The sequence below is a fragment of the Rhinoraja longicauda genome, chromosome 28, assembly GCF_053455715.1.
Source record: "Rhinoraja longicauda isolate Sanriku21f chromosome 28, sRhiLon1.1, whole genome shotgun sequence".
In the NCBI taxonomy this organism is placed as follows: Eukaryota; Metazoa; Chordata; class Chondrichthyes; order Rajiformes; family Arhynchobatidae; genus Rhinoraja; species Rhinoraja longicauda.
The window spans coordinates 7,618,710-7,646,308 of record NC_135980.1 but is presented as its reverse complement, the minus strand read 5'-3'; the positions used below and the strand labels follow the sequence as shown (position 1 = coordinate 7,646,308).

The window sequence follows — 27,599 nt, the reverse complement described above, 5'->3', positions numbered from 1 at the left end:
GTCCTGAATTGGTCATTTCAGGTCAGCCAGGATGGAGGAGATGGAGGAAGCTGTTTGCCATACTAATGACATGGAGTTAAGTGTGCTTTCTTCAGTCAGTTTTAATACATCTGTTGATGGGTTTTGCTTATGAATTACAGGTACCAGGATGGTGAGTAGCATTCTGCTGTTGACAGGACCCAATCCCTGTCAACAACAAGAGAGTTTGAGCGTCATGTTCTCAAGTGATTCCCATTAGCTTTCATAATCCTTTAATTAATAGGAAAATAATACATTGCATCAAATGGTCTCATTGAAACACTTACCACAAATAGTGATCTCTAGTGGAGGATGGTCACATTCAATTTGAATCTCATGCAAAGTTTGTAAGCACTCGTGTGGACAAGTTCAACAGTTAGTTGTGCGAATGGTGAATTATCTTGTATCGTTGCACATCTACACTTCACGCTGCCTCACAAAGCCGCCCGTACAATCACGGACCAGTCTCACCCTGGTCACTCCCTCTTCTCCCCTATTCCACAAGGGCAAGAGGTACAGAAGTTTGAAAACACCTCACCTCTAGATTCAGGAACAATTTCTTCCCAGCTGTTATCAGGCAACTGAACAGTCCTCTCATCAGCCAGCGTGTGGTCCTGACCTCCCATCTACCTCTTTGGAAATGTTTGACATGTTCCATTTTGCTCTGAGCACTGCATTTCTAGAAAGTCCTACTTAATTCAACAGCCTGCTGGAAGATGTCAGCGAGTTAGGCAGGGTCCGTTGAGGGAAAAGGACATTCAAGGTTTCTGGATACTTGAAGGGTCCTGACCCAAAACATTGTCTGTCCATTTCCCACCACAGATGCAACCTGACCCACTGAGTTCCTTTAGCAGTTTGTTGCTCCAGATTCCAGTATTGTCTATTGTCTATTGTCTATCTGCAGTCTCTCGGCTCAAACTGTCAATATAGTTGATCTGTTAACATAGTAGAGGTAGCACAATGGCGCTGGGGTAGAGTTGTTGCCTTACAGCTCCAAAGACCCAGGTTCGATCCTGACTACGGGTGCTTTCTGCACGTAGTGCACGTCTCCATATGACCGCGTGGGGTTTCTTTGGCTGCTCTGGTTTCCTACCACATTCCAAAGACGTGCAGGTTTGTAGGTTATTTGTCCCTGGTGTGTAGGATAGAACTAGTGTACGGAGTGATTGTTGGCCGGTGCAGACATAGAGTAGATCACAGTTGCTGAGGTTAGTGTTGTGTTGTGTTGTGTTCAAGAGCCTTCGTGGTTGCAGGGATGAAGCTGTTCCTGAACTTGACCATTTTAAGTCTCGCTCTGCAGGTAGTGCCTTGAAAAACAGTTGAAAATTTGGAATGCATAACAGTGGTGGGAGGGCAAGCCACTGAACATTCAATTTCACTGTATAAAAACACCATCAATGTACTGATGAGTAACCAAAATAATGTACAAGCAAGAGTTAGACACGATTATTTCAAAGGCTTCGCACAAGAAACTGTGGCTAACAAGGTTAATGATTATAGACCCGAGTGAGTTGGTTGCGCTGAACAACATTAACATGTAGATTGAGACCAAAATTAATCTAAAATTGAAAATAAGTAGCTTACATTTTGCAATTCTCCCACAAACCTTGCTGCTTTATCATGAAAGGGTGATTTAAGGCAGATAAGTATCTTCACTTCCTTATGCTATTTCCTGCCACAACAGCCATTTTTGCGCAGGTTTTTAACTATTCAGAAGAAATGCCCATCTGTGTGCCCTAGATGAAAATATCAAATGCAGTAATGAATTGTGGGACGAATTGGGGGCTAGTGGAATCAAGGGATATGGGGAGATGTTGGGCACAGGTTACTGATCACAATGAATGGCAGTGTTGGCTCAAAGGGCCGAATGGCCTCCTGCACCTATTTTCCATGTTTCTATGTTTCTATGATAGACACAAAATGCTGGAGTAACTCAGCAGGTCAGGCAGCATCTCTGGAGAAAAGGAATAGGTGACGTTTCAGGTCAAGACCCTTCTTCAGACTGAGAATGACTTGACCCAAAACGTCACATATTCCTTTTCTCCAGAGATGCTGCCTGACCCGCTGAGTTACTCCAGCATCTGTGTTTATCTTCAGTGTAAACCACCATCTGCAGTTCCTTCCTACACAATAAATTGTGGGATCTTTACTTAGCTAGCACTGTGAAATTGGTGAGGGACAAATTATAAATTGTACATAACAAAACCGGCTGAGTACCTTTTAGTTTGAAATTTTTATCACATAATGAACTGAAGGTACAAAGCTCGAGGATTTCCAACCATCACTGATCATACACTTTAAATTGCAGCTTGAATTTCCTGCTTAACTTTTGCAATATTTATCATTTTCTACTTATGTAGTCTAGAACTTTAAAATGAAGCTTTTTGCATCCCTTCAGTTTAGTTAAGTTCGGACTCGGCAACTATTTCGCTGAACACCTGCTCTTGGTCCACCAAGGCCTATTGGATCTCCCGGTTGCGAACCATTTTAATACCCCTTCCCAAGCCCACACTGATCTTTCTATCCGAGACGTCTTCCATTGCCACAGTGAGGCCACACGCAAACTGGAGGAACAGCACCTCATATTCCACTTGGGTAGCTTACAACCCAACAGTATGAACTGGAATTCTCCAATTTTACATATCCTCTAACTAACCCCTCCCCTCCCTTTCTCCCCCACAAACCCCTTATGCTCCCCCCTGTCCCTCCCCTGTGCCCCACTTGGTGATCCAACTATTTCTCCCCAACTATTTCTACCCCTCTCCCCCCCCCCCCCCGGCTTCATAATCCACAACTTTTCAAACCTGTCTCACACCTACTGTTCTTATATCTGACCTTGGTTCCTACCATCTGCGTGTCAAAAAAAAACCCTTGCCTGTCTCCACCTATTACCTGCCACGTTTTGTCCTTCCTCTCCCCTGTTCCAGCTACCCTATTTTTGTAGGAGCTTTTTAACTGTAAATTGGCCTAAAGACACTTTAGGGCACGTTGACATCATGAAATAGGCCATTTAAATGTATATCTTTCACCTTTAAAAACTCATAAAAGTTACTTGATTAACAGATTGAGTTTAAAAAGAGGGAATTAAAAAAGAGTGTGGGAAACATAAGCGAATATGAATAAGGCTCAGGAAAGGAATGATTAATGAATAAAAGTGATGCAGGAAAGAGTGCTGGTGAGTTTAAACAAGCATTTGATTTATATAAAGCCTAACAAATTAAAACGTTCCCCCAGGGTAAGTAAAATAGTAAATAACAACAGTAATTGTATTTTGAGTATATTCTTTTTCTTAATTGAGTTAATTTAAAAAGTAGAGGCATATCAGAGCACTTCAGGCATACGAAAGCACATATGTGGGTAATGTGGAATCTTTCCATATGCAAGACAACACATGCAAGAAGTGTCATCAGCTTGAGGAGATGGCATCACTGGAGGTTGAAGATGACATCACTGGAGGTTGGAGCTGACATCACTGGAGGTTGGAGATGACATCACTGGAGGTTGGAGATGACATCACTGGAGGTTGGAGATGACATCACTGGAGGTTGGAGCTGACATCACTGGAGGTTGGAGATGACATCACTGGAGGTTGGAGATGACATCACTGGAGGTTGGAGATGACATCACTGGAGGTTGGAGATGACATCATTGGAGGTTGGAGATGACCACTGGAGGTTGGAGGTGATCTAATCGAAGGTTGGAAATTACATAATCAGAGGCTGTAGATTACATCATCGGATGTTGGAGATGATGTCGCTGGATGTTGGAGATTACATCACTGGAGGATAGAGATGACATCATTGGAGGACAGAGATGACATCACTGGAGGTTGGAGATGACATCCCTGGAGGTGGGAGGTAACATCACTGGAGATTGAGTGTTTCTTAGTGGCCTGTTTCATGAGGTGAACACCCTGCAGGTGAAGGGAAAGCAGACAGAGGAGGAATAAATGACTACCAAACAGAGAAACAGGAGGAAGGTAGTCCAGTAAACTTCTTGTGTCATCGTACTCTCTAACCCGCATTCATTTCCGAATTTTGATGGGAAAGACTATCCTAAAGAGTACAACCACAGCCTGTCCTATAACACCGTGAGCGGAACAGCTGTACAAGCAAGGAGGAGAAAGGTCAAGAGCAATAGTTGTGGGAGGATTCTACAGTTAGATAGATTCTGCAGACATATCTGCAGTTGCAGAAGTGATTCCAGGATGTCATGTGATCTCCCTGGTGCCAATATTTAGGATATCACTGAATGCTGGAGAATCTGGAGGAGGAAGGTGAACAGTCAGAGGTTGGGGTCCATATTAGTACCAATGACAAAGATAACAAAAGATATTGAGATCCTGCTGGAAGATTTTAAGTAGCTTGCACAGAGAATGACAAGCAAGATTTTAAAGGCAGTAACCTGCAAACCACTCAATGTACTTCAGTGAAGGCTACACGATGGCGCAGCGGTAGGGTTGCTGCCTTACGGTGCCCAGAGACCCAGGTTCGATCCTGACTATGCGTGTTGTCCGTACGGAGTTTGTATGTTCCCCCTGTGACCGCATGTGTTTTCTCTGGGTACTCCAGTTTCCTCCCACACTCCAAAGACATACAGGTTTCTAGGTTAATTGGCTTTGGTAAAAATGATAAATTGTCCCTAGGATATAGGATAGCACTAATGTATCGCTGTTGTTTTTCAACCTGGGATGAATGTGTATTGTGGAATTCCCCAGGGATTAGTACCAGAACTGCTGATTTCCTTTGTATATATTAATGGTTTAGACATGGGTTTACAATTTCCAAATCTGCAGATGACAAAACACTAGGAGGGTTGGTAAATGGGAGGATAATTGTTGTGATTGTGACTGAGCCACTGCAGACCTGAGCTGGTGGATGTGCAAGGTTTTCATTCATCGCAACAAGCGGGCTTTTCTTAGAGACACTCTGAGTTAGAATCAGTCCAAACGCAAAGAAAATTGATGTTAACTACGCTAAAGATCAAAGATAACAACAGTTGATTCAATATAGTTTCAATAGCAATGATTGATTTTTACTTCAATATTTTGAGTCCAACAAACAATTCCAGCAAATTACATATTTGACTAACTTACATCGTTTTCAAATACCTTTGATGGTATGAAGTAATTCACATGGATACATGTGAGCTATTTTGTCCAAAAGAAGGGCCCGACAGGAAATGTCACCAATTCATTCCTTGCACAGATGCTACCTGACCCGCTGAGTTCCTCCAGCACTTTGTGAAGGTGTCTGATTCTTGGTTTTATGCAGGGTAATTAACATAACCCCATTATTTTACCTTTGGTTGATGCGTATATCTCATAGTCATCTCGACCTGAATCCATTCCCTCAGGTAACGATGCTGCCTGACCCGTTGAGTTCCTCCAGCACTTTGTAAAGGTAGCTGATGCCTGTTTTTATGTAGGGTAATGGAATGGAATACTTTATTCTCACATGTGAAATTCTTCGCTTGCATACACAATGTATACAAATAGCGGCCACCTATGGTGTTGACAAAGTTACAAAGCAGGCCGGCTCCTCCTGTTGTTCTCCCCCACCCCTCCCCTCACGTCGATCCCCCCACGCCGGGTCCCCACTGTCCTTTGTTCCACCTCCCCCTCATTGTCTATTGCTCTTCCCCCTCCCTCACGGTAGTTCCCCCCACGCTGGGTCCCCCATTGTTCTTCCCCTCCCCCCTTCACGGTGGTGATTAACATTGCCCCCATTAGTTCATCTTTGTTTGATGCATACATCTCATAGTTGTCGTGACCCGAAACATCACGTATCCATGTTCTTCAGAGATGCTGCCTGACCCGCTGAGTTACTCCACCATTTTGTGTCCTTTCATTTCATAGTCATGTCATTTTCTTAAACGTATCTCTTGAGCACTCTCTTGCGGTGGGCCGGTAGCTTAAATTCTATATACACGACCCGCTTACAGAGCTATCCTTTTAATTCCAAAACTGATTAATGCTTGTAGTTTAAATTTGAACAGGTTTACTTTTTTTATTTATATTAATGCCTGCTCTCCATATAATTCCTGAAGGATGTCTTCCTGTATGTAACAGTCCGTAGCAGTAATTAACCACAAGGCACTGTACAAAGTACGAGTGGAATGGACAGTATCACAAAATGCTGGAGTAACTCAGCGGGTCAGGCAGCATCTAGGAGAGAAGGAATGGGTGACGTTTCGGGTCGAGACCCTTCTTCAGACTGATGTCAGGGGGGCGGGACAAAGGAAGGATATAGGTGGAGAGAGGAAGACAGTGGGAGAACTGGGAAGGGGGAGGGGAAGAGAGTGCCAGAGGAACAATCTAAAGTTGGAGAAGTCAATGTTCATACTGCTGGACTGTAAGGTGCCCAAGCGAAATATGAGGTGCTGTTCCTCCAATTTCCGGTGGGCCTCACTATGGCAATGGAGGAGGCCCGTGACAGAAAGGTCAGACAGGGAGTGGGAGGGGGAGTTGAAGTGCTCAGCCACCGGGAGATTAGGTTGGTTAAGGCGGACTGAGCAAAGGTGTTGGGCGAAACGATGGCCGAGCCTCGAGTGGAATGGACAAATAGCTGGCAGATTAAATTGAATGTTAAGAAATGTAAAGTGTTAAACTTTGCTGGGAAAAATCAGGAGAGACATCTAGTGGGCACAATGGTAGAAGGAGTGGATAAGGTGAAACTGTTCCCTTCAATAAGAAAATGGTGACAGGAAGAAAAATAATGAAACTGCAACTGGTTGGGGTGTGAAATGTTTTGACTGAGGTATTGGTTTAGGCTTCTTCAATTATAGTGCTCAAAAGCAAACTCAAGAAGTATTTGGAAGGAAAGTATTTGTGAGGCTATTGGAGAATAGACTTGGAATTGCTATAATGTTCCAGGTTCAGGTTCAAGTTTATGATCATATACAGAATATGATGAGGTACTGGTACAATTAAAGATCCTACTTGCAGTAGCAATCACAGACGCAAAGACTCAAACACACAAAAAGAAATTAATCATAAAGTATCCATAATTAACCCTGAAATACAGAAAGATTGAAGGCTGCAAAAAAAAAAAGACATTTGTGCAAAAGTATGTAGAAAATAACAGCTGTCCACTGTAATGTAAGAGGTTGGTCTGTCGTGTTATGTTGGCCAGGTAGGATTACGGTTGTGCAGGTTTGTTCAAGAACCTGACAGTAGTAGGAAAGTAGCTGTTCTTAAGCTTGTTGGTGTGTTACTTGGGGCTTCTGTACCTCTCCTGCCTGATGGTAGCAGTGAGAAAAGGGCATGGACTGGAAGGATGGTGGTGATCCTTACTGACAAATCCCACCTTCTTGAGGCACAGCTTCATGTAGATGCTTTTAATGGAGGGGGGGGGGGGGCTGTGGCCACGATGAAGCTGCCTGAGACCACCACTCTTTTAAGCCGATTGCAAAATTATTACAAAAACCCAGTACAGACCAAACAGGCTGAATTATGGAAATGGTCAGCAGGTCAGGCAGTGTTTGTGGAAAGAGAAACAGAGTCAATGTTTCCGGTCGAAGATCTTTCATACAATTGGGAAGTAGACAAATGAAAATCATTAGGCTGTAAGGAATTTGCAGATGGGAATTACTTTAGTTTACTACACTCTCGGGATACAGCATGGAAACAGGCCCTTCGGCCCACTGAGTTCACACTGACCAGCAATCACCACGTACACTAGCACTATCCTACACGCTAGGGAACATTTACAATGTTTACTGAAGCCAATTAACATGTTTGTCTTGGAGTGTGGGAGGAAACTGGAGCATCTGGAGAAATCCCACGCTGTCACAGGTAGAACGTACAAACTCCGTACAGACAGCACACATAGTCAGAATCGAACCCGGGTCTCTGGCGCTGTCCCTCTGAGATATCCGCACTCTTCCTCTCTAGCTTATTGTTCATCCCATCAAAGACTCAGTGTGGTCTACTGTCTTACATTCTCATACTTAGTGTGATGGTGCCTAATGTATAGGATTGTCACTAAACAGTATGCAAAATATAAACAATTTCATCGTACTTACAGTAGGTACACGACACTAAAACACCATTGAACCGTTGAGTTTTATCACACCACCAGTGGCAGCAGCTCCTACTCTGAACTCTAGAATTCTCTTTCTGACTTATTTTCCTCTGTACCTTTCAGATTTTGACTAAAACCCACTTCTGTGAACGTCTTTGATTATCTGCCCTTGTATGTGGCTTGATTTCACATTGTATTTGAAAAGACTCCATCTGTGTTAAAATGTTACATTTTCTTGTGAAAGTTGCTGAATAAATTCCAGACTGCTTCATTCTTGTCTCATCTTGTAATTTTCACATCAGATCAGCGAGAGTGCTCCGGATGTTGAAAGTTTACATCGGACGGGTTTTCTTGCTCAGCCCAAAGCCCATGTTAAAGCACCTTCGAAGGAGTCCCACCTATGGGACTATCCCTACTGGGACAATGAGATAAGTGAGGCAACTAAGAACTATTCCGCATCCGAGAGGATTTTGAAATTAGCAAGTAAGAACATAACATATACAAGTCACACTATCCGCTTCACCGGACCAACAGAGGTCTTGGGGTTGGGGAGTGGGGGGGGGGGGGGGGGGGGGGGGGGGAGGGGGGTGGTGTGGGCAAGATACTGGCCCGCAAAGTCAGTCGCGGATGTTGGCAACGGGAATGGATTTGCCAGATTGAGCTGGGCCAGAGTTCGAAAGCCCTGGCCGCAGGTGACAAATTCGTCCCGCCGACCAGCGGCACCTCAAGTGCCGATGAGGTTGAGACCGGCCACCTCACCCAGACTAGGCGCCATATTATCGGGGGGGACTTCCGAGGGGGGGGGGGGGATTTCAAGTGGACCCTTGTCATTTTGTCCGGATTAAAGGAGGTGCCAGACCACCAATTGCCGGAAAATCAGTGATGGACCTGTGGGACTAACTGCTTCTGCTTTAACGTGCATTGGATATAACACGATTGATAAACACTAGGATTTTTTTTCTATTGCATGGCCCTAATACTTTTTAATGTGAAAGATGGACACAAAATGCTGGAGTAACTCAAATAGTCTGAAGAAGAGTCCCGACCCAAAACGTCAGTTTCTCCAGAGATGCTGCCTGTCCCGCTGAGTTATTCCAGCATTTTGTGTCTACCTTCGGTATAAACCAGCATTTGCAGGTCTTTTCACATATCCCTTTTTATTACATTAGGTTATAATGCAATATTTATTGGGAACTAGAGAACCACTTAAAAGTTACTTTGGAAATATATTTTGAAAAAAACTTTCTACCTAACCATTCAAGTCTTTCTCATTTCCCCTAGTTCTACAAAGTAAATAATACTTTATATTTTATAGAGCCCAAGGGAGACTACGAAGGCTACACTTTCGGCAAATCATTGGAGGAACCAATATCAAACCATGTATTAAACTACTCAGCCACTGAAAGAATTCAAGGGCTTGCTGTACCGAAGGCCCATGCTGCAGAGGTCAAAACTGAAAATCCATTCATGATTTCCGAGTCTGCGAAAAATGTTAATGCAACTGCAAGACTGGTGCAACTTGCCACTCCAATTCCAAGAAAAGTGACGCAGAAGAAGTTCGGATAAATTCACTCCTGTCAACAAAAAACCTTCCAAAGCATCCTTTGCCTTTGTACAATTGGGTTGCGCCTGCCGCCTCTGTCTGCTGAACTGATTAAACTGAAGGTTTGGGGATATTTTTTATGCAGCCTTGTTGAGTTACCGTGATGCATCTTGAATATATACAGTAGGCACTGCACTGGTGGAGCAGAAGAACTATCAGTCGGAATAAGCCTTTCAGTCTCTCATACCTACACTGTCATTCAATGCTTAGTTTAGTTTAGTTCAGTTTAGAGATACAGCATGGAAACAGGCCCTTTGGCCCACCATGCTGACCATCGATCACCCACTCGCATCAGTTCGATGCTATCCCACATTCTCATCCACTCGATACACTTTAGAAGCAATTTATGGAAGCCAATTAACCCGACAAATCTGCACGTCTTTGTGTTGTGGGTGGAAACCGGCGCACCCGGTCTGTGTGGCTGATCGATACTCGGTGGGCCGAAGGGCCTGTTTCCATGCTGTATCCCTAAACAGAACTGAACACCCGGATGAAACCCACACGATCACAGGGAGAACATGCAAACTCCATGAGAGCACCCAAGGTCAGGATCAAACCAGAGTTTCTGGCACTGTGAGGCACTGTGAGGCAACAGTTCTACCAGCTGCCCTCCAGAGTGATCTTTTACCTCAGTACCACTTTCCTGCATCAACACCATAACCCAATTCTCTGCATATTAAACATTTCGGAACGTTTTTGAAGACAAAAAGGTGCCGGGATGCATGTCAGTTAAAAATTAAGCGACATTTATCATTTTTTTTCTATCAATATAACCTCCTCTTCGGTTTTGATTTTGTGACCAATCAACTTCTAAACTAATTGTCTAATAACTAAAAAGTATACAATCAACACAGGTTAAAAAATGTTTACATTTCAGAGGTGCTGGAATGTCAAATCATTACAGAGGAGAGACTTTATCTGTGATAATGTGCACAGGTCTTGTTAATTAAGGAATTATAGTTAGGAAGACTACTGGTGGAAAAACACTGGAAATCTTTTAGTCTCCATCTAGAATATCTGCAGTTGATGAGCTGGGTAAAGAACTCCAAAGATTTACTACCTTCTGGGTGACAAACATTCTCCGCTAAATCCTGAATGGTTGATTCCCTATTTTCAGGTGGTGACCCTTGACTCTGGACAATGAAGCCAGGGGAGACCATACACTTGCAGATACCCTGTAAACCCATGCAAGAATTTCATACATTTTGATGAGATCTCTCTTCTTTATGCAAGAGATTATATGTCTGGCCTGTTTGGTCTCTGTGGTGCAGTGGGGCGGCCTCACAGCACCAGAGACTCGCGTTCAATTTTGACCTTGGGTACTGTCTGTGTGGTGTTCAAACGTTCTCCCTCTAACCTCTCGGGGTTACGGCTGGATGCTCCAGTTTCCTACCACATCCCAAAAAAGTGTGGGTTTGTATGTCAATTGGCATCTATAAATTGCCCCTGGTGCAATAAAACATAGAAACATAGAAAGTAGGTGCAGGAGTAGGCCATTCGGCCCTTCGAGCCTGCACCACCATTCAATATGATCATGGCTGATCATCCAACTCAGTATCCTGTACCTGCCTTCTCTCCACACCCCCTGACCCCTTTAGCCACAAGGGCCACATCTAACTCCCTCTTAAATATAGCCAATGAACTGGCCTCAACTACCTTCTGTGGCAGAGAATTCCACAGATTCACCACTCTCTGTGTGAAAAAAAACGTTCTCATCTCGGTCCTAAAAAACTTCCCCCTTATCCTTAAACTGTGACCCCTTGTTCTGGACTTCCCCAACATCGGGAACAATCTTCCTGCATTTAGCCTGTCCAACCCCTTAAGAATTTTGTAAGTTTCTATAAGATCCGCCCTCACTCTTCTAAATTCCAGCGAGTACAAGCCGAGTCTATCCAGTCTTTCCAGTCTAGTCTATCCAGTCATATGTGGGATAACATAGAACTAGTGAGAACAGATCAATGGCCTCGGACAGCTGAAAGGCCTGAAAGGCTGAAAGGCCTGAAGCTCTAGATTTAAACTAAACAGACCCACCATCTAGAAATCAATGTGGTAAACCTACTCCACACTTCATCTTTCACAGGTTTATAATTCCTTAAGTAACAAGTATCTCCTCTAATTCAAAAAAGATGCCCCCGCTCTTGTACACAAAACTTCTTATCATACTGCCACTCTAACTATTTGCTGTTCCTACATATTTACTTCTTTTTTTTTGTGTGTGTAAACATAAGCAAATTAAGTCTCTCTGAACACCAGTATCTTTCAATCTCTCACTATTTAAAAATACTGCATCTTTCTATCACTTCTATCTTTTATTCTTGTGTGTTATATCCCATCCAGCACAAGCTTGCCCATTCAGTTAGCCTGTCTATATTCCCTTGAAGCCATTTGCATTCTACTCATCGTTCAAGAAAAACTGAAGAAGCAAAGAAAAAAATAATTCTGAGGCAGCATAATAGAAGTTCTCAAAATTATGAACTTGCTTGAAAGGATAAATGCAGGCAGTTCGTAACCAATAGTTTTGGATTCCCTGCAAATTCCTAACATGTCTTCACCACCACCATTCCCTGGACTCCACATGGACTCCAGTTGACTCATTTAGTCATACAATGTATGAATAGCACTTCGACCCAACTTGCCCACACCAACCAACTTGCCTAATCGACACGAGTCCCACCTGCCTGCGTTTGGTCCATATCCCTATCCTATCCATGTAACTGTACAAATATCTTTTAAACGGTGTGATAGTACCTGCCTCAACTTCCTCCTCTGGCAACTTGTTCCATAAACCCACCACCATTTGTGTAAAAAATTGCCGCTCATGTTCCTATTAAGTTTTTCCCCCCTCACCTTAAACCATTGCCCTCTGGTTCTTAATTCCCCAACTCCGGTTAACAGATTCTGTATATTTACCCTATCTATTCCTCTCATGATCTTAGACACCTCGATAACATTACTGTTCATCCTCCTGCGCTCCAAGAAATAAAGTCCTAACCTACTCAACCTCTCCCTGTAGCTCAGACTCTTGAATCCTGACACCATCCTTGTAAATCTTCTCTGCACCCTTTCTAGCTTAACAACATCTTTCCTGTAACAGGGTGACCAAAACTGAGCACAATACTCCAAATGTGGCCTCACCAATGTCTTGTACAGCTGTAACATAATCTCCCAATTTCTATACTCAACACTCTGACTGATGGACGCCAATGTGCTGAAAGCCTTCTTGACACACACATTCTACCTGAGATGCTGCCTGACCTGTTGAGTTACTCCAGCATTTTGTGAATAAATACCTTCGATTTGTACCAGCATCTGCAGTTATTTTCTTACACTACCTGTGACAACACGTTCAAAGAACTATGTTCCTGTACTCTGAGATCCCTTTGCTCTACAACACTCCCCCAGAGCTCTGCCATTAACTGTTTATGTCCTGCCCTGATTTGACTAATTAGTACTGGAGTGCCACCACTCTGCAGCTTCCCAGCTTTATACTGAGAAACCTGCCTATTTAAGTGCTTGCTTAAACTCAATACAAGTCTAGTGACTTCATCCAATTTGCAGCAATGGGAGCTGCTATGAAGTAGAACAGTAGGTCTCTGGTAATTAACTTTTTTTTTTAATGTGCCTTAATTAATAGGTATTTAAGTATTTTAGAGACACAGGGGACTGCCGATGCAGGAATCTACAGAAAAGATAACCTGCTGGAAGAACTCAGTAGGTCAAGCAGCATCTGTGGAGGCAGAAACTTGGTCACTGTTTGAGTCAAAACGGACATCAGGACTCTTCACGCCATTGACCCCATCTACGGTGCACTTCACGCTGCCTCGGAAAAGCAGCCAACATAATCAAAGACTTGTCCCACCCTGGTCATTCCTTCTTCTCCCTGCTCCCATCTGGCTGAAGGTATAGAAGCTTGAAAGTGCGCACCACCAGACACAGAAACAGCTTCTTCCTCCCCCTTCAGCTTCTGAATGGTCCTTCCATAAGCGGGGGTACTGTCTGATTCACCTCCACCCTATTCCATACATTGGACGTTGTCTATGGAACTGATGTCCTACAATGTGCTACAACGCAGAGAACTGTATTTTGCACTCTGTATCTTCCCTTTTGCTCTATCTTTTGTACTTGAGTTTGACGTGACTGTGTTTACAGTATGTATGGTATATTTTATCTGTTTGGATGGCATGCCAAACCTTTTTACTGTAACTCGGTACACATGACAATAATAAACCTAAATCTAAACATAGTCTTGATGCCAGATACTGACCTGAAATGTTGACTTTCTCTTTGCCTCCACAGATGCTGCTTGATTTGCTGAGTTCCTCCAATAGTTTTTGTTTTATGGCTTTAGGTGTCTTGCAGTGCTTTAAGATTTTTGTTGATTTTCTGAATAATTCTCAAACTTCGTAACTTTGAAACAGCATGTTTGAATTTTCATTACGTTTGAGTGATTTTTAATATTGGTGAAAATGTACAATCATTAAAGCCGTGGCATTTAAGAGACATTTGGTTGGACATTCAGTATGGATATGCAGGGAACGGAGGGATATGGATTATGAGCAGGTAGATAAGAGATGGACACAAAAAACTGTAGTAACTCAGCGGGTCTGGCAGCATCTCTGGGGAAAAAGAATAGGTGAAATTTCGGGTTGAGACCCTTCTTCAGACTGAGAGTCAGTGGAAAGAGGAACGAGAGATATAGATGGTACTTAGGACAAATGAATGGAAGATATGCAAAAAGCAATGATAATCAAGGACATGTAGAGTCCACAGTGGTCCATTGCCTTGCATCATGTTTGGCACAGACATAGTGGGCCGAAGGGCCTGTTCTTGTGCAGTATTGTTCCGCGTTCTACATTCTTGGGCCACGTATTGTCAGGAATATCCACCTTGACCTGCTTGCCATGGGTGACCCTGCCAGGAGCACAGCTCCAGATGGTTTAGCTCTCAGGATCTTCGGCACATCCTTGCTTCTCCACCATGACAAGGTGGTGACCCTCCGAATTTATTAACAACAACACCGCATTTGGAGTATTGTGAGCAATTTTGGGCTCCATATCTGAGGAAAGACGTGTTGGCTCTGGAGAGGGTAAAGAGGAGGTTTACGAGCATAATCCCAGGAATGAGTGGGTTAACATATGATGAGCGTTTGACAGCACTGGGTCTGTACTCGCTGGAGTTTAGAAGGATGGGGGGAGGGTGGGGAGACCTCATTGAACCTCACTGAATAGTGAAAGGCCTGGATTGAGTGGATGTGGAGAGGAGAGGATGTTTCCACGAGTGAGAGAGTCTAGGACCAGAGGTCATAGCCTCAGAATTAAAGGACGTTCTTTTAGGAAGGAGATGAGGATGAATGTCTTTAGTCAGAGGGTGGTGAATCTGTGGAATTCAGTGCCACACAAGGCTGTGGGGGCCGTCAATTGATATTTTTGAGGCAGAGATAGGTAGATTCTTGATTTGTATGGGTGTCAAAGGTTATGGGGAAAAAGCACGAGAATCAGGTTTGGAGGGAGAGATAGATCAGCCATGATTGAATGGCGGAGTATACGATTGGCCGAATGACCTAATTCTATTCCTATCACCAATGAACCTATGAACCAACCACTATATTAGGCAGTAAATAGACTTGAAATAATGAACAGTGGTTTCTGATACTCATAATTAATCCCTTACAAGAATTTCACATTCTCAGTGGATGTTTGTTGTGAAATTGACAGCCCATCTGTCTCCCACTTGCTGTTGCTTTGGTACTTATGTTTAAATAACAGCAAAACGATTAACCTCTTGAGTATACTGACTGCAAATGTTGACCATCCGTAATTTAAAGAGCGAATTATGACAAGGCTAATCTACGAATTGCCACAGACTTACTGGAGGATCAATATAAATCACACCAGTCGTAAATCCAAATAACCTTTTCTTTTTCTCGCTCTCTCTGCAAGTAGATGTGACTGAGTCCAAGAAATAAAATGAACAGCCACAATTTATTTTTTTTGGTGTGTTTTTTACGTGTAAAATGCTGAGGGGTGGCCACAGAATGGCTTGACGTCATTTCTGACTAACCACTGACTTGGTTTCTATGGTGAGACGACTTGTGGGTGTTACTTTGCTGCAGTGAATCACTTCAACTAAAAATGAAGTAATGTATCTCGCACAATGAATGAACATGGTCTGACTGTCTGCTGGGAAAAAAAACGGTCAGGCGTGAGTAGTAGTGTAATCTGATCCTTAAAGATCAGGAGAGTGCGAGTTGAAAATTTCAGTGAAGCAGACAGATTGTTCTGACAGTCAAAATAAAAGGCAGGTTGATGTGATCGTCTTTTTGTGTTGTGGCACGTTTTGGATGCGGATCCTTTTTTTAGCTGGATTATTTATTACTCTTTTCCCAGCCTTTCAATGCCACCTGATGAGTTAGAGAAAGATGCGACAGGATATTGGCTCTCCAACCTCTTTATCCCTCTAAGCTTCTAAAAGCTATAGTGTGTAAGAATCATGAGGTGATGAATACCCCAGATGTTACCTGCCCTGAACCACATTGACATGAGATAATAAACTCACTGGGGTAAAAGGGTTACAAATGTGAGCCTTGAGCCTCTGAGACATGTCAGTGAGTGGTAGCGCAGCGGTAGAGTTGCTGCTTTACAGCGAATGCAGCGCCGGAGACTCAGGTTCGATCCTGACTACGGGTGCTGCACTGTAAGGAGTTTGTACGTTCTCCCCGTGACCTGCGTGGGTTTTCTCCGAGATCTTCGGTTTCCTCCCACACTCCAAAGACGTACAGGTATGTAGGTTAATTGGCTGGGTAAATGTAAAAATTGTCCCTAGTGGGAGTAGGATAGTGTTAATGTATGGGGATCGCTGGGCGGCACGGACTTGGTGGGCCGAAAAGGCCTGTTTCCGGCTGTATATATATGATATATGATGATATGATATGACATGAGTCCCACCAAAGATACTAGAGGAGCAAGATGACCACTCCGTTGAAATCGCATATACTGAAGTGTAGTACGCAAAGGAGCGTAACGTCCGCCATTTTAGTAGGCAAAACCAGCCATTCACTATGCCTCTCGCAGTGTAATCAGTGTTCTGAAGGAATAGTATGTGTGATGATACCATAAAAATGCAGAATATATCTCATCTATCAATTCACAGATTTTTGTTATCATATCATATCATATATATACAGGCGGAAACAAGCCTTTTCGGCCCTCCAAGTCCGTGCCGCCCAGTGATCCCCGCACATTAACACTATCCTACACCCACTAGGGACAATTTTTTACATTTACCCAGCTAATTAACCCACATACCTGTACGTCTTTGGAGTGTGGGAGGAAACCGAAGATCTCGGAGAAAACCCACGCAGGTCACGGGGAGAACGTACAAACTCCTTACAGTGCAGCACCCGTAGTCAGGATCGAACCTGAGTCTCCGGCGCTGCATTCGCTGTAAAGCAGCAACTCTACCGCTGCGCTACCGTGCCGCCCATTTTTCATTTAAAATGTTTCTGCAAGTTTCTGTCTACTAAAATGGCGCCATGACATACTTTTTAGGGTCGAGTGGTCTATCTTGCTCTGCTCTATTATCTTTGATTCCCATTGAACTGACTATTATTGGCGGTGGACACACAAGAACCATTGTGGATGAAACAAGAATGCACAAAGACCCATGAAATTTAGTGGTGGTGACTGAAGGAGGAATGTTGGCAAGGCATGCAGAAAGTTTGCTGCTTAAGTTAGTTGTGAATGTTGCCCAGTCAATCACGCAGAGCAGACCCCCCACCATTGACTCCATAAACACTTCACGTGGCTTCAGGAAAGCAGCCAACATAATCAAGTGCCTGTTTCAACCCAGTCATTCCCTCACCTCCCTTTTCCCGTCGGGCAAAAGATAAAAAACTTGAAAGGATGTGTCACTAGATTCAAGAACAATTTCTCCTGCTCTATTATCAGACTACTGAACGGTTCACCCAGAAGCTAGGATATAGTCCCGATCTTCCAACCTACCTCATTGTGGACACTGGAAATTTTCTCTGAAACTGTAACGATACAATGCTGTGAGACTATATTCTGCTTTCTGGTATTTTTCACTTTGCACTATCCGTTCTTCATATGTATAGCTTGATTGTACTCATGTGTAGTACGATATGATTTGACAGGATAGCACGCAAACAAAGTTTTTTCACTACATTTCAGTATATGTGACAATAATAAACCAATATCAATAGCAATACCAGCTGGTTCGCATTCACATGAATAGCACCTTAGTTGAATATCTCCTCTGACGAATAACACAATTAAAGAGGCATCCTTTAGACAATAGACAATAGACAATAGGTGCAGGAGTAGGCCATTCGGCCCTTCGAGCCAGCACCACCATTCAATGTGACCATGGCTGATCATTCTCAATCAGTACCCCGTTTCTGCCTTCTCCCCATACCCCCTGACTCCGCTATCCTTAAGAGCTCTATCTAGCTCTCTCTTGAATGCATTCAGAGAATTGGCCTCCACTGCCTTCTGAGGCAGAGAATTCCACAGATTTACAACTCTCTGACTGAAAAAGTTTTTCCTCATCTCCGTTCTAAATGGCCTGCACTGAACTTCTCTGAACTACACTGGAAAACCACACAATAACAGAGTGCCCTGACACAAAATTTTAAAATGACAAATATGCCAACAAATTGTACCAAATAGTTGAGGGGGTGGCAATAGAGTATTAAGAATGGGAATTTGCTTGTACAGGCATTAAACAATAATGCACAATCTCTGTTTCTGAATGTCTCAAAAGTGACGCAGACTAACGGGGTTTTGTGTGCGATTGTTTTTGATGGTCGGCATGGACTTGGTGGGCTAAAGGGCTTTTTCCATGCTGTATTTCTCAACGACTCTATGACACAAGTTGACGTAAGTGGAGAGACTGTCTTTTCCTCAATTTGTTGCAGCTGAGTCTAGTTTCGCTTTCTCGCTTTGAACACCACTGTGGCAGCAGGGATAGATTTTCATCTTTTATCAACCACTTATTGAATTTCATAAACTTCTTTTTAATTTCATGCTGAACATAGTGCAGAAGCTTGACCTCTGATGCAGCTGAATAACTCTCCTGTACAGCGTAGATGGTTGGAAAAAGAAGTTCTACCCACATGTCATTTGTTGGTAAGATAATCCAAGGTAGAATCATGAAATCATAAGATCATAAGCGATAGGAGTAGAATTAGGCCATTCGGCCCATCGTCTACTCTGCCATTCAATCATGGCTGATCTATCTCTCCCTCCAAACCCCATTAGACAATAGACAATAGGTGCAGGAGGAAGCCATTCGGCCCTTCGAGCCAGCACCGCCATTCAATGTGATCATGGCTGATCATTCTCAATCAGTACCCCGTTCCTGCCTTCTCCCCATACCCCCAATCCGCTATCCTTAAGAGCTCTATCTAGCTCTCTCTTGAATGCATTCAGAGAATTGGCCCCCACTGCCTTCTGAGGCAGAGAATTCCACAGATTTACAACTCTCTGACTGAAAAAGTTTTTCCTCATCTCAGTTCTAAATGGCCTACCCCTTATTCTTAAACGGTGGCCCCTTGTTCCGAACTCCCCCAACATTGGGAACATGTTTCCTGCCTCTAACGTGTCCAACCCCTTAATAATCTTATACGTTTCGATAAGATCTCCTCTCATCCTTCTAAATTCCAGTGTATACAACCCTAGTCGCTCCAGTCTTTCAACATATGACAGTCCCGCCATTCCGGGAATTAACCTAGTAAACCTACGCTGCACGCAAGAATATCCTTCCTCAAATTTGGAGACCAAAACTGCACACAGTACTCCTGCCTTCTCCCCTTAACCTCTGACACCCGTACTAATCAAGAATCTATCGCTACCTTAAATACTGTATATCTACTGACTTTGCCTCCACAGCCTTCTGATTTCAAACCACAGAGTTGCAAAGCACAAATCTGCACCACGGCCGCAGAGCTAATGGTCCATGAAACAAGGTACTTTCCCAAAGAATTAAGCAAAATATGCCAGATTATGTTTCAAAAAGGAAATCACGTACCACTATAAATGAAGAATAAGATTAATAACTTCAAAACGTGAATGAAAAAAATCAAGCCAGGTCTCTCATCTCCTGCATTTATTTTAAAAGGGAAAAAACCCAATAATATTTGGAAAAGAAGAATATTATTTCCCATTTGATATTCTCCAGAGAGAAATGACACTTTGCTGGAGTATCTTTTGGTTATTTTTTTTAATGTGAATATCACGCATATGTGAGACATGACACTGAATTATAGCTTTCTGTGTATATCCATGTGGGAAATTGGGCAGTCATCCAAGACAAGTACATCCATTTTACATTCAGTTGGACTTCTGTGAACAGAGCAAGCTGCATGTGGCATAGTCTAACTAATGGTAATGTTTAATACCAATCTGAAGGCAACATCACCTTGCGCAACATCTCTTAATGTAGGACCATCAACATAAGAAGCTAGAAGTCCCTATCAATGAAAACGACTCTGTTCCTCATTGGCTGGTGTTACAGTCAACCTTACCTTTGGCACACCCATAATATTAATATTCCTGGAAAGTGCTAGCCCAATCTTCAATGTCAGGGCATTCTTTGGTCAGAGGGTGGTGAATCCGTGGAATTCTTTGCCACAGAAGACTGAAAAGGCCAAGTCAGTGGATATTTTTAAGGCAGAAATAAATAGATTTTTGATTAGTACAGGTGTCAGAGGTTATGGGAAGAAGGCAGGAGAATGGGGTTAGGGGGGAGAAAATAGATCAGTCATGATTGAATGGCGGAGTGGACTTGATGGGCTGAATGGCCTAATTCTACTATCCCTTATGATGTTATGACCTTATGACCCACGGAGTTCCTCCAGCGCTTTATGTTTCTTTTTTTGTAAACCAGCATCTCCAGTTCCTTGTTTCTTCACATTAAGGGAATATTGATCTGGAATTTGCAGTCAGCAGAGGACTGGTGTTTAAACCTACCTGCAGGAATTTACCTGCAAAGCTCCATTGGAATCTGGGGCATAGACCCCTGATCTGTCAATGTCAGTTGTGTTCGGGGTCAACTCGGGAGTTCCTGTTCAACCAGCAACTCATCAACTTGTCTGAGTGGCGCCCACAATGGCCGCATTGCCAACAGTCTGTCTCATCCCTTCCTTTTTCGTTGTCTTTTAGTATGTGTTAAATGTATATTTTAATGTTCTTTATGTTATATGTGGGGGGGAGTGGGGGGAACATTTAAATCTTACCTCGACGGAGATGTGATTTTATTATATCTCCTTCCGAACTGCTGCCTAACATTGAGGAGCTGGCGGCCTCTGCTGGAGACCGACTTCAGTAGCTCCAACCGCAGGATCCTGCGGACTTAACATCGTGGAGCTGGTGGTCCGTGTCGGGGATCGACCTCGGAGCTCCAACCGTGGGGGCCTGTGGACTTTAACACAGTGGAGTTCGCGGTCCATGGTTAGAGACCAGCTTCGGGATCTCCAAGCCGCCCCGACGCGAGAGCTTCGATCGCCCCGATGCAGGGGCTTCGATCGCCGGCTGCGGGAGCTTCGATCGCCACGACTGCGGATGGTTTGACTGCTCTAACCGTGAGAGAATAAAGAGGGAAGAAGTTTGGACTTTATTGCCTTCCATCACAGTGAGGAATGTGGAATCCGCTGTGGTGGATGTTCATGGTAAGTTTTATTTTGTTGTGTGTCTTGTTGCTTTTTTTCTTAGTATGACTATATGGCAATTTGAGTTTCACAGTAACTTTAAATTGGTGCATATGACAATAAACTGACCTTTGAACCTTCGAAGTCTCCCCTCAGCTTCCAGAAAAGACATGAAGTTTGTCCAACCTTTCCTTACAGCTAATCCCTCCAATCCAGGCAGCATTCTGATAAATCTCCCCTCAACTCTCTTCAAACCTTCCACATCCTTCTTGTAAAGGGACAAATCAGAACAAGCCACATTACTTCAAATGCGGCCGAACTGAAGTCATGTAAAGCAGCAACATGACTTCCTGACCCTTATAATCAATGCACCGATCAATAGAGGCAAGCATACCATACGCCTTTTTTACTACTCTATATACTTGTATTGCCACTTTTAGGGAGCTATGGGCTAGGAGCTCAAGATCCCTCTGTACATCAATGCTGTTTAGGGCTTTGCCATTAACTGTAAACGATCCATACATTCGACCTCCCAACACCTCACACTTGCTCGGATTAAACGCCATCTGCCATTTCTCTACCCTTTTCTGCAGCTAATCTGTATCCCACTACATACATGGACAGCTTTCCTCACTGTCCACCAATTTTGATGTTTTCTGCAAAACTTACCCATACACATTTCCAGCAAAGTCATTTATATATATATCACAAATTGCCTTATTCAAGCCATTTGGTGCAGTTGGTGATTGACATTTGAAGATGCACTCATTTACTTTGACCATGATGTGAAATTATTTGGTTTTCCATCGTACGACATAGAACTCATTGCTCACTTACATTGAACATCATAACTACCTTCTCATCATGCCTTCAAAATATAATAATTAATAATGCAAATTAATAATCAGAATGCAAGGTAACAATGGTGAATTCAAAGACATAATCCTTAGAAGATCATGGTTGCTGAGAGCAGTATTCAAGAGCTTGATGGTTGCTGGGAAGAAGCTACTCTTAAACCTGCTGGTTATGATTTTCAGGCCCCTGTACCATCTTCTTAATGGTAGTTGTGAGAACAGAGTGTGGTCATGGTGGTGTAAGTGTTTAACGGCATTGACTGCCTTTTTGAGGCAGCATCTCCTGTTGATCCATTCAATGGTGGGAGGTCGGTGCCCGTGATGGACTGGGGAACATCTACCACTCTCCATCGCCTCCTTCATTCCTGGGCATTCAAGTTGCCGAAGAAAGCCAAAGCAAAGTGTCCATTTAGCAATATAAATAGAAAATCCTGATAATATACTGCAGGGCAATTGGCATCTCTGGTGGAAGAACCAACCAATGTTCCAGGTCCGTCCTGAGCCGCTATCTGTTTTCGTCTCCACAGATGTGGAGTATTTCCAGAATATCCCTTTACTTCAGATGTTCAGCATCTGCAGTGTTTTTGCTTTTCAAATGCTGTTCATTTATAAAATCGTCCATGTCAGCGTTGTCACACCTAATTCAGTGTTGAAGAGGTCCGTCCCCTGCTGATGCTTGCTGCAGTTAGAGAAACATTTGCTGTGGGGAAATGTCATTCAATGAGAGTCTTTTAAGATGACTCAGAATTACAGATGAGCAAATGTTGTACTCAGATTTGTCAATTCTTAAATTTAATTTATATAAGTAAACATAGTATCGGAAGCAATTCTGTCATCTGCTGTGACCGTGACTGGTGACAGATGAGCATTACACAATTCGATGTGATGACTTTTACTTTGTTTTATGATTTACAAATATGTTCAAAATCACAAAAACAGCCTCTACTTCTTTGGAAGATTGAAGAGATTCAGTATGTCAACAAATACTCCATCAAACCTCTACGCCAGTGGTTCCCAAATGTTTGAAGAAGGGTCTCGACCCGAAACGTCACCCATTCCTTCTCGCCCTAGATGCTGCCTGACCTGCTGAGTTACTCCAGCATTTTGTGAATAAGTTCCCAAATGTTTCCTGGCCACCACCCCTTGGCTCCATAAACCTGTCCCCAGTGACCCTAACCTACCCAACCCTACCCTATAAAAACATTATTTACAATAGTTGTTTGCCCGATGAACTGGAAAGAAAATAACAATAAAATAAAAAAACAGTAAGTTAATTGCACAATTTTTCAAAATCCAATTTAAATTTTTTAGTTTAATTAATTTAACAGAGTTGATTAACTTGATCTAGTGATATCAGCTTTTCAAAGCCTGATAGTAATTTCTCAGGACCCTTAGGTACCACATTAAGTACCTACTTCATTGTTCAGTAAATTCTCAATATAATGGTTGGGATTGATGAAGTGATACCAGATTGCCAATGTCTGGTTTAATGTCACAGCAGGAGTCTTAAATCACCATGTTCAGTAATCCGGAGCCGATTTCTTTGCTTGGAGAGAATTTGGGTAGCCACACTAAAGGCCGGCATAGTGGCACAGTGGTAGAGATGCTGCCTTACATCACCAGAGACCCAGGTTCCATTCTTGACTATAGGTGCTGTTGTACGGAGTTTGTACGTTCTCCCTGTGACCGTGTGGGGTTTTTTTCGGATGCTCCGGTTTCCTCCCACACTCCAAAGATGCACTGATTTGTAGGTTAATTGGCTTTGGTAAAAATTGTAAATTGTCCCTCGTGTGTAATGTGAGCTGTGTAGTGTGTGCTAGTGTAATGGAGGGATCGCAGGTGGGTGCACTCAGTGGCCTGAAGGACCTGTATCTCTAAACTAAACTAAAAACCACATTCTACCAAATATGGAGTTGGAAATGCAACAAGGAGCATCTCCACCTCTGGCACCCCCCCTGCCACCCCCTTGCCTCTTAGCCCCCCCCCACCATCGTAGATAACCCCACAGACCCCAGGGGGCGGTATTACCCACTTTGAGATCCACCATTCTACAGGTTTACAATAACGAACATCCTGACTGGTTGCATCACGGCCCGGTTCACCAACTTGAACCAGTCCCAGTTCCAGACTGAGAGTCTGAAGAAGGGTCTCGACCCAAAACGTCATCTATCACTGTTACCCAGGGATGCTTCCTGACCTGCTGAGTTACTCCAGCACTTTGTGTCCTTTCGAGTATTAACCAGCAACTGCAGTTGTTTATTTCTACTACTCATACAATGATACCTTCCTCGGCTATAGCAGACAGTCGGCAATAACGGACACCATTCTCTCACCCCCCCCCCCCCCCCCCCGCATGGAGCATTATAATGAGGGTTTACTGTAATGCATTAAGCATGCATTAACTGCAAAGTAACAATATTCCACTCTATTCCAACATGGGAGTTTTTAGTGGCAATTCGCAATGCAAATCACCGCATCAACCACTAGATCTGTTCTATGATTTAGTTGTAGGAAGGTTGCAGATGCTGGGTTAAACCAAAGATAGACTCAAAATGCTGGAGTAACTCAGCGGGACAGGCTGCATCTCTGGATAGAAGGAACGGGTGACGTTTTGGGTCGAGACCCTTCTTCAGACTGAGTGACCTTTTACGCTCTTTAGACCTTTTTATTTCTAACTGCCGGCGTGACATCAACCGTCTTTTCCACTCGCCTTACCTACTTTAACCTCTCCCCCTCAGAACGTACAGCCCTCTGCTCACTCTGCAGCAACCCCGACATTATCATCAAACCCGCCAACAAGGGAGGTGCCGCGGTAGTCTGGCGCCCTGACCTCTATTGGGCTGAGGCCAGGCACCAACTCTCAGACACCTCCTACTTATCCTTGGACCATGATCCCACAGATGAGCACCAGGCCGTAATCTCACAGACCATTTCTGATGTTATCACTTTCGGTTGTCCGCCCTCCAAAATCTCCAACCTTATCGATCCCCAGCCCCGGGTGGCTCGGTTTTATCCATAAACAGAACTGCCCTGGCAGACCCATTGTTTCTGCTTGCTCCTGTCCCACTGAAATAATTTCCACATACCTCAAAATACTCAGTCTGAAGAAGGGTCTTCTATCCATTCCTTCTATCCAGAGATGCTGCCTGTCCCGCTGAGTTACTCCAGCATTTTGTGTCTATGTTCTACGGTATATATGCCTTTAAGAGGCAGGGAGAGCAATGAAGATGGGGGTGGCATACCTTTCAATGACCTTTGATGCTCTTTTATAAGCTGTTATGAGGAGATACTGTGCCACTAAATGGCACATTCTGCCACTACCCAAAATAGGAATTGTGAAAATAACCCCGCCAATAAAGAAAACACGATTCCAACTGCATCAGAGGGGAACTGTTCCTGTGAGTGGGTTACTCAAGCACCAAGAAGCACAGAATTAAAATTTTAGGTCAAAGATAGTGGAAAGTGTGAGGTTTTGTTTCAATCAGAGACTAGTTGGGATCCTGAATTCATAGTCTGTAAGGCTGGTGAAAATATGGTTAATCAGGACTATCAAAATGTAATTAGATAGCCACTTCAGGGGAATAATTTTGTATGGCTTTTGGGAAAGGATGGGTAATGGGACCACCGTGATTATTCTGTGTGAAGTAGCACAGACTCGAATGGCCGATTGGCCTCTACAGTGATCTTACTACTAGATGCAAGAACTTACAGCTATTGAAGCAGAATGACTCTTGTGTGGCACAAAAGGCGAATATTTGCACAAGTTTCACGACAATGAAGCTACTCTTGCCTGTTGATCGCTGTACACCCTGCAGCCTGTGTGTTTAAGCATTGCATACATGGAGAACTGTAAACTAATTTTGCAATCTCAATTAATAATTGAGTTTTAAAACGTGTGTGAGGGAAATTTTACTATGTAGCGTGTAAAAAAAAGTCCACAATGTGATACAATTTCCAATGCATAGGATGATAAGGGTAGAAGATAAACACAAAATGCTGGAGTAACTCAGCGGGTCAGGCACATCTCTGGAGAAAAGGAGTAGGTGATGTTTCGCGTCGTGACCATTCTTCAGATTGAGAGTCGGGGGAGAGGAAAACTAGAGGTATGAAAAGGTAAGATAAGGGTAGAAAGACTCGATTTTGCAAAACATCACCTATTCATTTCCTTCAAAGATGCTGCCTGACCCACTTAGTTACTCCCTCACTTTGTGTCATTTTGTTTGTTAACCAGCATCTGCAGTCCCTTGTGACCAAGTTATTTTGTTTTCCCAGTCTAAGTGCATGTGTCATGTCCTATTTTTTAAAGCAGCAATCCTCATTGCTGTGCATAGTTTTATGCAATTAAGAGTATGTTAATTGTTCTTTGGAACATGTGAACATCGCTGGGACATCCAGTTTAGTTTAGTTTAGAGATACAGCACGGAAACAGGCCCTTCAGCCCAACTAGTCCGCACCGACCAGTGATCCCCGCACACTTACACTATCCTACACTCACCAGGGACAATCTGGAATAGTAGCTGCAATATACGTACTTGCGAAGAGAAGGAGAGAAGATTGAGAGACAGAAGAAAGGGAGGGGAGATTATAAAGGTAGGGCGGTCGATGTCCTATATGCACATTTTTTAAAGGTTTTTGATAAGGCTTTTTGATAGGCTGATAAGGAGGGGTAGACCTCACGACCCTTGACAACAGCACATTGCACTGGCTACAGCGCCTGGAGGGCGTTACATAATTTCTGCTGCCTCAAACGCAAGAAGAAGAGGAAGATAAGGCTTTTAATCATGGTTTGGGAACAGCTCTGCCCAGGACAGGATGGCCCTGCAGAGAGTAGTGCGTTCGGCAGAACGCACCATGGGAACTACACTCGTCCCCCTGCAGGACCTATACATCCGGAGGTGCAGATCCAGAGCAAGCAAGATCATGAGGGACCCCTGCCACCCCAGGTCTCCCAGGTTCTACACACCGCTCTCTCTCATCTGGACAGCCAGGGGGGCTATGTGAGGATGCTGTTCATTGACTTTAGTTCAGCATTCAACACAATAGTCCCCAGCAGACTGGTTGAGAAGCTGCTGGAACTGGGGCTTAGCACCCCTCTGTGTGCCTGGGTCCTGGACTTTCTCACTGCCAGGCCCCAAGTGGTCAGGATGGGGGAACACACATCTAGCTCCCTCACCCTGAACATAGGATCCCCCCCAGGGCTGCGTCCTTAGCCCCCTACTGTACTCCCTGTACACACATGACTGTGGGGCCAGGTTCAGCTCAAACTCCATCATCAAGTTTGCTGATGACACTGTGGTGGTGGGCTGGATCTCCAACAACGATGAGCGGCGCTGCCCTAGCAGCTGCGGCTCACCTGCGGTCCATTTGTCTTTGTGTTTTTTTTGTCTTAATTGTAGTTGTGATGTGGTGTTTTTGTGTTTGTGTACTATGTGTGT

At 43.7% G+C, this 27,599-nt stretch overlaps 1 protein-coding gene across 3 annotated transcripts in view; it reads right to left on the bottom strand.

Moving 5' to 3' along the window:
* Positions 1-2,811: 2,811 nt before the first annotated feature.
* The window catches only part of LOC144607169 (uncharacterized), a 65,843-nt gene continuing 41,055 nt past the window's right edge, over positions 2,812-27,599 (bottom strand). For 2 of the 3 annotated variants that reach the window (XR_013549073.1, XM_078423834.1), the window contains 2 exons: positions 5,320-5,431; positions 2,812-3,931 (listed from right to left, as the gene is read on the bottom strand). Coding sequence is in view for 1 of the 3 variants with exons in the window: in XM_078423834.1 (XP_078279960.1) it covers positions 3,794-3,931; positions 5,320-5,431 (250 nt within the window). In the remaining 2 variants the exon portion in view is untranslated. The remainder of the gene's footprint in view (positions 3,932-5,319; positions 5,432-27,599) is intronic. The other variant, XR_013549074.1, reaches the window with a different exon arrangement.